The 13,644-nt window shown below is 46.0% G+C and overlaps 2 protein-coding genes across 51 annotated transcripts in view; one reads left to right on the plus strand and one right to left on the minus strand.

Moving 5' to 3' along the window:
- Positions 1 to 13,644, minus strand: part of LOC127006888 (filamin-A-like) — a 243,233-nt gene that overhangs the window by 126,996 nt on the left and 102,593 nt on the right. For all 50 annotated transcript variants that reach the window (XR_007759807.1, XR_007759835.1, XR_007759833.1 and 47 more), the window contains 6 exons: positions 13,137 to 13,273; positions 12,563 to 12,683; positions 11,561 to 11,751; positions 10,475 to 10,690; positions 9,328 to 9,490; positions 8,357 to 8,581 (listed from right to left, as the gene is read on the minus strand). Coding sequence is in view for 4 of the 50 variants with exons in the window: in XM_050877225.1 (XP_050733182.1) it covers positions 8,357 to 8,581; positions 9,328 to 9,490; positions 10,475 to 10,690; positions 11,561 to 11,751; positions 12,563 to 12,683; positions 13,137 to 13,273 (1,053 nt within the window). In the remaining 46 variants the exon portion in view is untranslated. The remainder of the gene's footprint in view (positions 1 to 8,356; positions 8,582 to 9,327; positions 9,491 to 10,474; positions 10,691 to 11,560; positions 11,752 to 12,562; positions 12,684 to 13,136; positions 13,274 to 13,644) is intronic.
- Positions 1 to 13,644, plus strand: part of LOC127006889 (uncharacterized) — a 45,704-nt gene that overhangs the window by 15,065 nt on the left and 16,995 nt on the right. The window lies entirely within an intron of this gene.

A 13,644-nucleotide genomic window follows, 5' to 3' on the forward strand; every position in this document is an offset into this window, starting at 1 on the left:
CAAGCCTTGACGCAGAGGCAGCGGCAGCAGCAGCGAGCCACACCACAGGCCACACCAACACCAAGACACACACACACACACACACACTCATACACACACACACACACACACACACACACACACACACACAGCCAGTTTTATGAACAAATTGATGATACAACTTTTTTTCGTCTCCTCTTTCTCTGTGCAAGAATTTAGTCAATGTCAAATTACAATACTACAACAGCACCGTCTACAACACGAACGTGGAAAATGGATATACAATGACCTGCCTGATGCGTAATTACATCTTGAAATTTCCGAGTCTAAGGGCCGCTTTCACAGTCACTTTGTTTTGATCGTTACCAATGGCCGCGATCGACGCTATAGCTGTCCACGTGAAACTGGCCTATGGGGTAATGGCGGCTGCAGAGGAAGCGAGAGGTGTTGAGAGTGTGTGGTAAGGTGCCGGGCTACTAGGCGTACCCCGCAGCCGCCTCTGCCCCATCGGCCAGTTTTAACCCGGTAGCAGCGATATTTACCCTGGAGGACGCATGGATATTTCTCAGGGCATTTTTTATGGGGGAAAAGTGCATCTAAAATTGTTAAAATACAGTAATTTGATGTAGCTCTAGAATGTTTCCTGGGTCGTATATTAACAAAAACATCAAAATAGGCAACTGTTTAACGCGGTGGCAGCGACGGGCCAAATTTGTGGCTTTACCGTGTAGCAGCGACGAGCCAAATTTGTGGCTTTACCGTGTAGCAGCGACGGGCCAAATTTGTGGCTTTACCGTGTAGCAGCGACGAGCCAAATTTGTGGCTTTACCGTGTAGCAGCGATGGGCCAAATTTGTGGCTTTACCGTGTAGCAGCGACGAGCCAAATTTGTGGCTTTACCGTGTAGCAACGATGGGCCAAATTTGTGGCTTTACCGTGTAGCAGCGACGGGCCAAATTTGTGGCTTTACCGTGTAGCAGCGACGGGCCAAATTTGTGGCTTTACCGTGTAGCAGCGACGGGCCAAATTTGTGGCTTTACCGTGTAGCAGCAACGGGCCAAATTTGTGCCATGATATAAACCCCCAAAAATAGATGATACATAATCTGATCACAAATGCTTTGATATATATTATGAAATGGTTTGTGTGAGGGGTGATTTTTTTTCATTTTTCTCGCTTGGAGGGACCATTAAGAAACATGATCCCCACTGCTACCACCGGAAATACTATAGCCGCTCATTGGTGACGGTCAAAACAAACAAAATGACTGTGAAAGCGGCCCTGAGTCACGGGAAGGATAAATACAGATAAATAAAGCTGTTTCAGAGTCTACAGTGAAAGGAGGGAAAGAGTGAAGACCCTTTGGATGGCGTGGCCTTCAAAATATTTATTCTGAAAATGTTTAATCTACCGACTACTTATTTGAAGATGATTTCAGTGCAGTGTGAATTTAGGAGGACGAGGGGGAAGGGAGTGTATGGCGTCCCAGAACACAGTGCCATAAAGAACCTGAGGGTGAAGAACTGGCCCACACACACACACACACACACACACACACACACACACACTAATAAATTTAACATTGGCTGCCGCGACTGGAGCTAAAGTGAAAACGAAACAATGCTTGCTACAAAATAATAAATAAATAAATAATAATAATAATAATAATAAAAATAATAATAATAATAAAACTAAAACTAAATTGTCTCATGTCAGCAGCTATCCCCCACCCCCTGAAGGGCAAGAGTGCAGCCTTACATGTCCGAATGATTCTGATGCCGCCCTCAAGAAGATGAGTGTGGCGACGGACGTGACAGAAAGAAATATATGTATGAAGGATTGTTTAGTGGCTAATGCAAGGGGAGTGGTGTGTGGAGGGAGGAGGGGATTGAAGGGGCTTGTGCCAGGCTGTCATGTTAAGTTTTCTAAGGGAACGTTGCAAATCCAGAGTGGGTGTTTTGAGCGCCACTAAGTTAGAAAATAACTGCCTGAATTGATACGGGTACTTTAATAACCAGAAAAGTTAGGGGCTTTTTCAATATTTGTATTATCTTTTACACTTTCCCATTTTCCACTTAACCCGGTGGTGGTGGTAGCAGCGGGGGTCATGTTTCTTAATGGTCCCTCCAAGCGAGAAAAATGACAAAAAATCACCCTCACACAAACCATTTCATAATATATATCAAAGCATTTGTGATCAGATTATGTATCATCTATTTTGGGGGGTATAAACCCCCCAAAATAGCAAAATAGATGATACATAAACTGATCACAAATGGTTTGATATACATTTTTTTTTACGTCTATGCCTACAGCGCCGGTAGGCTTTCTTGAGGGGCCTGGATGGTGTTCGGCCCCAGCTCGTCATGGCGCAGGCAAGTGTTTATAGTGGCGCCATCTTCTCTTGGCTCATGCTGCCCCCCGGAACTCCTTGATTCACTTGGACAGTTTCCTCTAGAGTCCGGGTTGATGGGTGGTCTTCAGGACAGCATGTGGGTAGTTTTAAGCCACTCGGCGGTGACTGAAAAATCCCAGGTGGTAGCGTGGGGATTCGAACCCGCATTGTCCATCACGCGGTGAGTGTGGGCCCAGCACGCTACCACTCAGCCACCACCTACCCTTATATTATGAAATGGTTTGCGTGAGGGGTGATTTTTTCTCATTTTCTCGCTTGGAGGGACTTTTAAGAAACATGATCCCGCTGCTACCAGGATAAAACAAGGTCTCTCCAAACCTTTCCCACCCTCGAAGGGAGAAATACAATCAAATATCTTCTCCCCACGGACCACACCAACACCTTTTAGCAGAGTGATCGTGACCGCCCCATAACAATGCCGCTGCCCATGCGCTCCACTGTGTCACTATCAGGAGGTAAAGGAATGATGTTGCCATACTGTGGGCACTACTTCTGACACTCACTGGGGCAGACAACAACAGTGTGATTCCTCTCCCGTAAGCCAAGTAAGGTGAGGTCTTTGTGTCGCTAAACTACAAATGATAAAAGAATAAAAATAATAATAAATTACACTAAATAAAGCCTAGCTGGCACAGGAGTGGGGAGTGTGGGAGCATACTAAATGTAGCTACAAGGTATTCAACAAAGTAAACTTGTAAAATAAAGAAAACTATGCAACCAAATCAACAACTAATTTGTACCACGTTCACAGTATGCTGGACAGAAAATCAACACAAATACATTCAAATTAGCGACAAATCACATTCAACTGTACGCAATAAAAAAAACTGAAGGAAAACAAAAAAACATTAACCCGGTAGCAGCGACGGGCCAAATTTGTGGCTTTACCGTGTAGCAGCGACACGTCAAATTTGTTGCTTTACCGTGTAGCAGCAACGGGCCAAATTTGTGGCTTTACCGTGAAGCAGCGACACGTCAAATTTGTTGCTTTACCGTGTAGCAGCAACGGGCCAAATTTGTGGCTTTACCGTGTAGCAGCGACACGTCAAATTTGTGGCTTTACCGTGTAGCAGCGACGGGCCAAATTTGTGGCTTTACCGTGTAGCAGTGACGGGCCAAATTTGTGGCTTTACCGTGTAGCAGTGACAGGCCAAATTTGTGGCTTTACCGTGTAGCAGCGACGGGCCAAATTTGTGGCTTTACCGTGTAGCAGCGACGGGCCAAATTTGTGCCATGATATAAACCCCCCAAAATAGATGATACATAATCTGATCACAAATGCTTTGATATATATTATGAGATGGTTTGTGAGAGGGGTGATTTTTTCTCATTTTTCTCGCTTGGAGGGACCATTAACCCGGTGGTAGCAGCGGGGATCATGTTTCTTAATGGTCCCTACAAGCGAAAAATCACCCATTCATATTTGCAATAAAGTTAACCGTCGCTACAGTAAACACAAATTAACCCGTCACTACACGGTAAAGACACAAATTTGGCCCGTCGCTGCTACACGGTAAAGCCACAAATTTGGCCCATCACTGCTACCAGGTTAAGAAACATAATCCCAGCTGGTACCAGATTAAAACCAACCAAATAACAGAAAGGCCAGCATGCTCTACTTCTACAGTAACAAACCTAATCCAAAAAGTTCAATAGAAGAGTATTTGGTACCTAAAAAAAAACACTCAGAAATTAATGGGCCAAGGTTCAATGCCAGCCGCGGCACATTTGCTAAGTACTGATGTCACAATACGAAACACAGAATGCGCTACGACAGCAAAGATATAAAAAACAGCAATGCACTACATCCAACACATATGCAGTAACACTTGACACACACACACACACACACACGCACATCACATACACCAGGTTTCCCATATGTCGTATTAGTCCTTAGAAGCAATTATATGGCCAATTTGTAACAGTAATGGTATAAAGAAAAGGCCGCTAATCACACCGCTCCTATGAAAAAAAAAGGTTGGAAGTGGCCAAACGAGAAAGGTCATTAGTTAGTTGGTTTGGTTCAGAATTTTATATAACTTTTCACGACTGGGTTTCTAGTGTGTCAACTCTGTGTAACTCCAACATCTCTGACGGACTGTCCAAGAAATTGAGTGTTTCCCATGTGGTATTGGTGTGCTGGATATCCCTTCACTGGTAGCCTGGTAACATACACTCCCAGGTCTTTCTCTGCCTCTGTGGTGGATAGTGGAGTGTTTCCCATGTGGTATTGGTGCTGGATATCCCTTCACTGGTAGCCTGGTAACATACACTCCCAGGTCTTTCTCTGCCTCTGTGGTGGATAGTGGAGTGTTTCCCATGTGGTATTGGTGTGCTGGATATCCCTTCACTGGTAGCCTGGTAACATATACTCCCAGGTCTTTCTCTGCCTCTGTGGTGGATAGTGGAGTGTTTCCCATGTGGTATTGGTGTGCTGGATATCCCTTCCCTGGTAGCCCGGTAACATATTCTCCCAGGTCTTTCTCTGCCTCTGTGGTGGATAGTGGAGTGTTTCCCATGTGGTATTGGTGTGCTGGATATCCCTTCACTGGTAGCCTGGTAACATACACTCCCAGGTCTTTCTCTGCCTCTGTGGTGGATAGTGGAGTGTTTCCCATGTGGTATTGGTGTGCTGGATATCCCTTCACTGGTAGCCTGGTAACATACACTCCCAGGTCTTACTCTGTGGTGGATAGTGGAGTGTTTCCCATGTGGTATTGGTGTGCTGGATATCCCCTCCCAAGGTGCAGGACTTTACATTTTTCTTCACTGAATTGTAGCAGACACTTTTTGTTCCATTCCTGTTGCTTAGTGAGGTCTTCTGGCAGGAAATCCACAGTCAAGGGGTTAAAGCATCAAACTAGCCACATGACTGTCTATAAATGCTAATACGACATTTAAAGTACCTGGCCACACACACACACACACACACACACAGGCAGAGGGCACCAGCTAGGGCCTACTTGTACAGCTGCGGCCTACCACCGACACACGGCCATCGCCTAATATACTTACATGACACTGAAAGGCAAGATGAGATGGGACGGTTACAACATGGCCTTGCCGCCCCTTCACACACACACACACACACACACACACACACATATATATAGCCACTCCAACACTCCTCGCCTTCCCTCCACATCCCTTAAACACTTCTTCTATACTCTGTCCCTTCTCCTTCGCTCCAGCACACCAGGCAGTATTCGTTATATGCGAGGGTTACGTTCTGCAAAAAGCTCGTATAATGTGAATTCGCATATATTGAACCTATCATCCCATTAATTATATGGGGCTATGTCCCATGACACGTTTTCAAACCCTCTAACTATTTATTCCGGCACCGTTTCACGATAATAAAGCACTGAAGCAACAGTTAAAATGTGCATGGTTTTTCTTCAATATCACGTACTGTATATTCATATGTATTTTGAATGTTACTGAAGGGAAATCAGGACATATTTTACTCGAAGTTATATGGACCCCATTCAGGGTAAGGCTTCTCCGAGTCTGACGGCCCGGAGCTGCTGATTGCTTCCGGGGAGACACACCCAAAGTCTACGATTTAAGCTGATAATTAGCTAGTGCCTGAGGATGAACTTTAGGATCAGAGGGAGGGAAAGGTTAATTACAGGCGAGGAAAATGCGGGAAAACGTTTGCACCCGCCACCCTCTAGTGTGTCACCAAACCTCACCAGCACCAGCACCGATACTCGCATAATAGCGAATTTTTCTCGCATAAAATGAATACTTGGCACATTTAGGTTAGTCGCATATGAGCGAATCCACATATTTCGAACTCGCATATATCGAATACCCGGTGTTGTTGTCAATAGGTAACTCTCGATTTACGCGTTTTTTAAATAACGCGGGGTCTAAAATCCAAATAAATGTTTAATTTACACGTTTTTTTTCACTTATATGCAGAATTTTCTGGAGTGTCCACCAGATGTCTCACGCAACTGGACTCACACGGCCACACACCTGAGCTCAGTTCTTCCCGCGCGCCACTTGAACAACAATACAGTACCCGCGCTACTCAACAACAACAACAACAACACCCTCGCTGCTGTGCTACCACGAGGGGAAGGGCAGCCAGAGGAGGAACCACGAGAGGGAGAGGAGTCAGAGTGATACAGTAGGCAATACAAACCTACCTCTTGTTGGATTTACTACATTGTTTTGGATTTACGCAATGACCTCTTCACAATACTCGCGTGAATCCAGAGTTACCTGTACCTAAAATGACCCTGAGGTGATGGGACGGGAAGGAAGGAGATGGGAGAGAGAGGAGAAGAGAGAAATGGAGAGAGATAGAAAGGAGAGATAGAAATTGTCACACAAACAAAAAAAAGGAATATAGAAAAAAAAATACAGAAAGGCCGTCACTTTTTCTTTCTCTGCTTGACGTTCGTTTCTGTTGCTGCAAAAAAAAAAAAAAAAGGAAACGGGGAAAAAAGAAAAAGGTCATCACTTATTTTCTACTTCCGTTACCGTAAAGAAAAATAGAAAAAAATTAAAATCATAAAACGCAAAAAGTCAATTATTTCCTGTTTCCGTTGGTGTAAAAAAAAAAGGTCATATCACACTTATTTTCTGCCCTTTGACCTTTCTCCATTACCGTAGAAAAAAAGGTCATATCACACTTATTTTCTGCCCTCTGACCTTTCTCCATTACAATAGAAAAAAAGGTCACATTACACTTATTTAATGCCTTTGACCTTTCTCCATTACAGTAGAAAAAAAGGTCACGTCACACTTATTTTCTGCCTTTGACCTTTCTCCAGTACAGTAGAAAAAAAGGTCATATCACACTTATTTAATGCCTTTGACCTTTCTCCATTACAGCAGAAAAAAAGGTCACATCACACTTATTTTCTGCCTTTGACCTTTCTCCAGTACAGTAGAAAAAAAGGTCATATCACAATTATTTTCTGCCTTTGACCTTTCTCCATTACAGTAGAAAAAAAGGTCATATCACACTTATTTTCTGCCTTTGACCTTTCTCCATTACAGTAGAAAAAAAGGTCATATCACACTTATTTTCTGCCTTTGACCTTTCTCCATTACAGTAGAAAAAAAGGTCATATCACACTTTTTTCTGCCCTTTGACCTTTCTCCATTACCGTAGAAAAAAAGGTCATGTTACACTTATTTTCTGCCTTTGACCTTTCTCCATTACAGTAGGGAAAAAAAGGTCACATCACACTTATTTAATGCCTTTGACCTTTCTTCATTACCGAAGGAAAACAAGGTCACATCACACTTATTTTCTGCCCTTGACCTTTCTCCATTAGAGTAGAAAAAAGGTCATATCACTTATTTTCTGCCTTTGACCTTTCTTCATTACCATAGAAAAAAAGGTCACATCACACTTATTTAATGCCTTTGACCTTTCTTCATTACAGTAGAAAAAAATGTCATATCACTTATTTTCTGCCCCTGACCTTTCTCCATTACAGAAGAAAAAAGGTCATATCACACTTATTTGATGCCCTTTGACCTTTCTTCATTACCGTAGAAAAAAGGTCATATTACACTTATTTAATGCTTTTGACCTTTCTTCATTACCGTAGAAAAAAAGGTCATATCACACTTATTTTCTGCCTTTGACCTTTCTTCATTACAGTAGAATAAAAGGTCATATCACACTTATTTTCTGCCTTTGACCTTTCTTCATTACCGTAGAAAAAAAAGGTCATATCGCACTTATTTAATGCCCTCGACCTTTCTCTATTACCGTAGAAAAAAAAGGAAGATAAGAAGGGAATAAAAACAAAAAAAAAAAGCTCTCCCGTTGACCTTTTTCAATTTCCCATGAAAAAAAAGGTCACCACACACTCAAAAAACGAAAAAAGGTCGGCGCACTTATTTCCTCATTTCCGTTACTGTACAAAAGAAAAATCTAAAAAAATAAGAGAAAAAAATATACACACAAGAAAGGTCATCCCACACTTACTTGGCTCCAATCCGTCGACCTTGACCTTGGTGACATCAACGTTGGACTGCACGGGGACCAGAATGGGCGACTGCGGGATCTCGGCACCGGCATAGAGCACAGTGACCCGGTGCTCGCCTGGACTGGGGGTCTGGTAGTCCACGGTAAAGGTCCCGTTGCGATTGTCACGGATGTCAATGGGAATGTCCTGACCTTGAGCGTTGGTAAGGGCAATCTCCACCTCTCCTGTTGGGGGGTGGAGGGGGGGGTGAGGTGATGGGGTGGTTTTGTAGTCTATATATATCTGTATCTATCTATGAATATCTATGTCCTGGCCCCAGCGTATTGGTAAGGGCGGTCTCCACCTCTCCTGTTGGGGGGTGAGGGGGGGTGAGGTGTTGGGGTGGTTTTGAAGTCTGTCTATCTATCTATCTATCTGTCTATCTATCTATCTATCTATCTATCTATCTATCTATCTATGTCCTGGCCCCAGCATATTGGTAAGGGCGGTCTCCACCTCTCCTGTTGGGGGGTGGAGGGGGGTAAGGGGGGGTTGTGAGGTGATGGGGTGGTTTTGAAGTCTATATCTATCTATCTATAGATCTATCTATCACACACACACACACACACACACACACACACACACACACACACACACACTCCCTCCTACCTCCCACCTCCCCCACCCCTTCACACACACTGCCCCCCCACAGCACCCTCCCCACCCCCCACCCCTACACACACACATACACACACACAGCCCCCATCTCCCAAGCATTGCCAAAGTATCATATTAACCACATATCGTATCTATCATTTCTATGCCTCAAACTCTCGTACAAGTCACGTGAGAAAATCAAAGTTAGCGTTGAAAACTGTTGAATGTTGATGTTTTCCGTTCCTTGTTGTTAGAGCTATCGGGCAGCAAACTACGGAAATGCGATGAGTACGATAATTGGGCAAGGCTCACCACCACCACCACCAAACTATACCTGGGCCAGCCTCTCGACAATCAATGTTGAAGTGCGTGGCAGTGTTTGACCGCACCCCACGCTCTACGCCAGGCCCGAAGACCTTGACAGCGCCAGGCACGGACGGCTCGGACACGAAGACCCGGTAAGGTGAGTTCTCAGTGGCGACACCTCCGTAGTTTACCTGAGGAGGGATTGGAGGGTGAGGTTGGTATTCTGAGATCGTTGCTGCTTCTAAAACTACCTCTAAAACTACCCATGGAAATGCCCCAAACTCCTATGAAAGCCTTGTCAAATGTGTTTCTTAGGTTCAAGGTACAGAGGAAGGGTCAAACTACCACCAGGGTCATAAAGCTACCCCTGGATATGCCCGAAACTCCTACGAAAGCCTTGTCAAATGTGTGTTTCTTAGGTTCACGGTACAGAGGAAGGGTCAAAATGCCACCAGGGTCATAAAACTACTCCTGGAAATTCCCGAAACTCCTACGGAAGCCTTGTCAAATGTGTGTTTCTAAGGTTCAAGGTACAGAGGAAGCGTCACACTACCACCAGGGTCATAAAACAACCCCTAGAAATGCCCCAAACTCCTACGAAAGCCTTGTCAAATGTGTGTTTCTTTAGGTTCAAGGTACAGAGGAAGGGTCACACTACCACCAGGGTCATAAAACTACCCCTGGAAATGCCCCAAACTCCTACGAAAGCCTTGTCAAATGTGTGTTTCTTTAGGTTCAAGGTACAGAGGAAGGGTCACACTACCACCAAGGTCACAAAATTATCACTCAAAATGCCCAAAACTCCTCTCCTGTGAAAGCCTGTTTTTTTTTTTCTCTCTCTCTCTCTCTCTCTCTCTCTCTCTCTCTCTCTCTCTCTCTCTCTCTCTCTCTCTCTCTCTCTCTCTCTCTCTCTCTCTCTCTCTCTCTTTTCAGACCTTTCTTTTCCTTCCTTTCCTTTCTCTATATTTTTTTCATTTTTCTTATATACTTTCTCTCTCTCTCTCTCTCTCTCTCTCTCTCTCTCTCTCTCTCTCTCTCTCTCTCTCTCTCACACACACACACACATCATTTCTATTACCATCAACACACACACACACACACACACACACACACAACTAGGTAAATACAACTAGGTAAACACACAAACACACACACACACACACACGTAGACAGACCTGGACGGTATGTTTGTTGCCTCGTGTTGGTCTATAAGAGAAATCATAGGTGCCGTTCCTGTTGTCCTTGGCGTCCAGAGGCACCGACTGGTAGGCTGAGTCGATCACTGTTACGTCCAGAGGTGCGTCCCCAGCCTGCCTTGTGTCCACCTGAAATTCCACGGTTTTGCCCGAGACAACGCCGTGCTTCTCCAGACCGGGACCATTGCACTTCACCTGGAGGGGCAAGGAGAGGGCAGGGGGGGTTAGGGGTTATGGATATGGTAGACCCTTCATTTAGTGCTTCTCTCTTTCTTAGGTTCATGGTACAGAGGAAGGATCACACTACCACCAGGGTCGTAAAGCTACCTCTGGAAATGCCCAAAACTCCAACGAAAGCCTTGTCAAATGTGTGTTTCTTAGGTTCATGGTACAGAGGAAGGGTCACACTACCACCAGGGTCGTAAAGCTACCTATGGAAATCCCCGAAACTCCTAGGAAAGCCTTATCAGATGTGTGTTTCTTAGGTTCACGGTACAGAGGAAGGGTCACACTACCACCAGGGTCGTAAAGCTACCTCTGGAAATGCCCGAAACTCCTACGAAAGCCTTATCAGATGTGTGTTTCTTAGGTTCACGGTACAGAGGAAGGGTCAAACTACCACCAAGGTCATGAAACTACCCCTGGAAATGCCCGAAACTCCTAGGAAAGCCTTGTCAAATGTGTGTTTCTTAAGTTCACGGTACAGAGGAAGGGTCACACTACCACCAAGGTCACAAAATTATCACTCATTATAGTACACCATTGAACGGACTCCTTCACACACACACACACACACACACACACACACACACACACACACACACACACACACACACACACACACCTACCAACACTGGAACAAACTTAACCAGCATCTTCACTCCCACATCCCAGTGCTGTCCAACATACTAATGCAAGAGTCCTTCCTTCATCCCTGTGCTGTCCAACTTTGCAACACAATAAGAATCAATCAGTATTTTCACACACACACACACACACACACACACACACACACACACACACACACACACATACAGCCCCCACCCCCCACCCCCACACACGCACCAGCTCTGGGTAGTAGTCAGTCTGGGGCAGGATGTTGGCGATGTATGGTGAGCCTGGGATATCTTCGTTGTTGCAGAGAATGTGGAGGGCGTACTCTCCCTTGGCCGTGGGGTAGTAGCGCACATCAGCGGATCCGTCACCATTGTCGTTGCACTCAATCTTGGCCTGTGATGGTCCCTCAATGCTGAAGCCTGGGGAGGAAGGGAAGGGAGGATGAGAGAAGGGAAGAAGAGGAGGAGGAGGAGGAGGGAAGGGTTGGAACAGGACATGGGACAAACTACCAAAGAAAGGCCTGTCCAAACTATCTACGAATGTCTTGTGATGGTTCCTCAATGCTGAAGCCTGGGGAGGAAGGGAAGGGAAGAGGAGGAGGAGGAGGAGGAGGAGGGACAAACTACCAAAGGGAGGGTGAGGGAAGAGGGAGGGAGAGGAGATGGGTGTGGGAAGATTCACTCACAGAAGAAGAACGGAACAATCCCTTCTATAGCCTATGAGATCTATGTGGGCCTATGATGTTAATACTACTACTACTACTACTACTACTTCTACTACTACTGCTACTACTACTACTACTTCTACTGTGGGCACTAAGGGGTCTGTTAGGTCTGTAGAGAGAGAGAACACTCCCTCCTACAGTCTGTCTGAGAAGAAATATGTCCCTTCTTTTGTCTGTGATGTCTGTGGATCTTGTGGGCTTGTGAGGTTAGTGTGTGTGATTCTGTGGGTCTGAGTGAGTGTGTGAGTTGTGTGGTCTGGGAGTCTATGGGGTTGGTCTGTGGGTCTGGGGGTCTGTTGGTCTGTGGGTCTGATGGGTCTGAGTGGGGGCTATTCCATGGTCTGAGGGGTCTGAGTGGGGGCTATTCCATGGTCTGAGGGGTCTGAGTGGGGGCTATTCCATGGTCTGAGGGGTCTGAGTGGGGGCTATTCCATGGTCTGAGGGGTCTGAGTGGGGGCTATTCCATGGTCTGAGGGGTCTGAGTGGAGGCTAATCCATGGTCTTACCCAGTGTGCCGGCCTCTCCGTTGGTCTCAGCCGTGAAGAGCGCAGGGTAGCCCACCACGCCGCCTTTCAGACCAGGCCCATAGGCTCGGATGCGGGTCTCCTTGAAGGGACCGACGTTCACCTACTCGGGGGAGAGATTGTGAATATATTTTGTTTATTTTATTATTTATATATTTTATTGTTTTATTAGAAAGGAGTCAGCTGATGGGACCTATATGAATACTCCTCCTCCTCCTCCTTCTCTTCCTCCTCCTCCTCCTCCTCCTATTCCTCCTCCTACTCCTCAATTTCCTCTTAATTTAAAGTCTTACTCGTCCTCCTCCTCCTCCTCCTCCTCTTCCTTTTCCTCTCCTCTTCTTTATTCTTATGCCTCCTTCTACTTCTCCTTTCATTCTGTTTTCTCCTCCTCCTCCTCCTCCTCCTCCTCCTCCTCCTATTACTCCCTAACACTCCCTTCCTCACAGCCACCCTCAATTCCCTTACTCTCCACCCCACCCTCTTCCACCCTCACCCCAAAAAACACCCATCCCCTCCATCCCATCCCTTCCTCCCAACCCTCCCGTTCTCTACCCACCTCGAAGGGACTCTTGGTGATCTCCTGTCCACCGTAGGTCACCATGACAATATAGCGCCCTTCTTTCTTGGGGTGGTAGATGTATTCGTGGGTGTGGGCGTCAATCTGCTTGGTCTTGATGCTCTCGTGTACGCCACCTGTGGAAGGGCAAGGCAGGGTCAGGAGGGAGGAGGTGGTGGTGGTGGATGCTGGATACCCTGCCATCTCAACCAAAGACATTTTTCCCTCCTTCATCCCTTGCCAACCCACTCTTCCATTCCCTTCAACCCCTTCCCCTTCCATCTCAACCCTTCCTTTCCACTCTTCCATCCCCTTCAACCCCTTCCCCACAGCCCCCTTCAACCCCATCCCCCATCCCCTCCCTTCCCCACCGCCCCCTTCAACCCCTTCCCTATCCCCTCCCTTCCCCACAGCCCCCTTCAACCCCTTCCCTATCCCCTCCCTTCCCCACAGCCCCCTTCAACCCCTTCCCCTATCCCCTCCCTTCCCCACAGCCCCCTTCAACCCC

This window comes from Eriocheir sinensis, chromosome 34, assembly GCF_024679095.1.
Source record: "Eriocheir sinensis breed Jianghai 21 chromosome 34, ASM2467909v1, whole genome shotgun sequence".
Classification (NCBI taxonomy): domain Eukaryota; kingdom Metazoa; phylum Arthropoda; class Malacostraca; order Decapoda; family Varunidae; genus Eriocheir; species Eriocheir sinensis.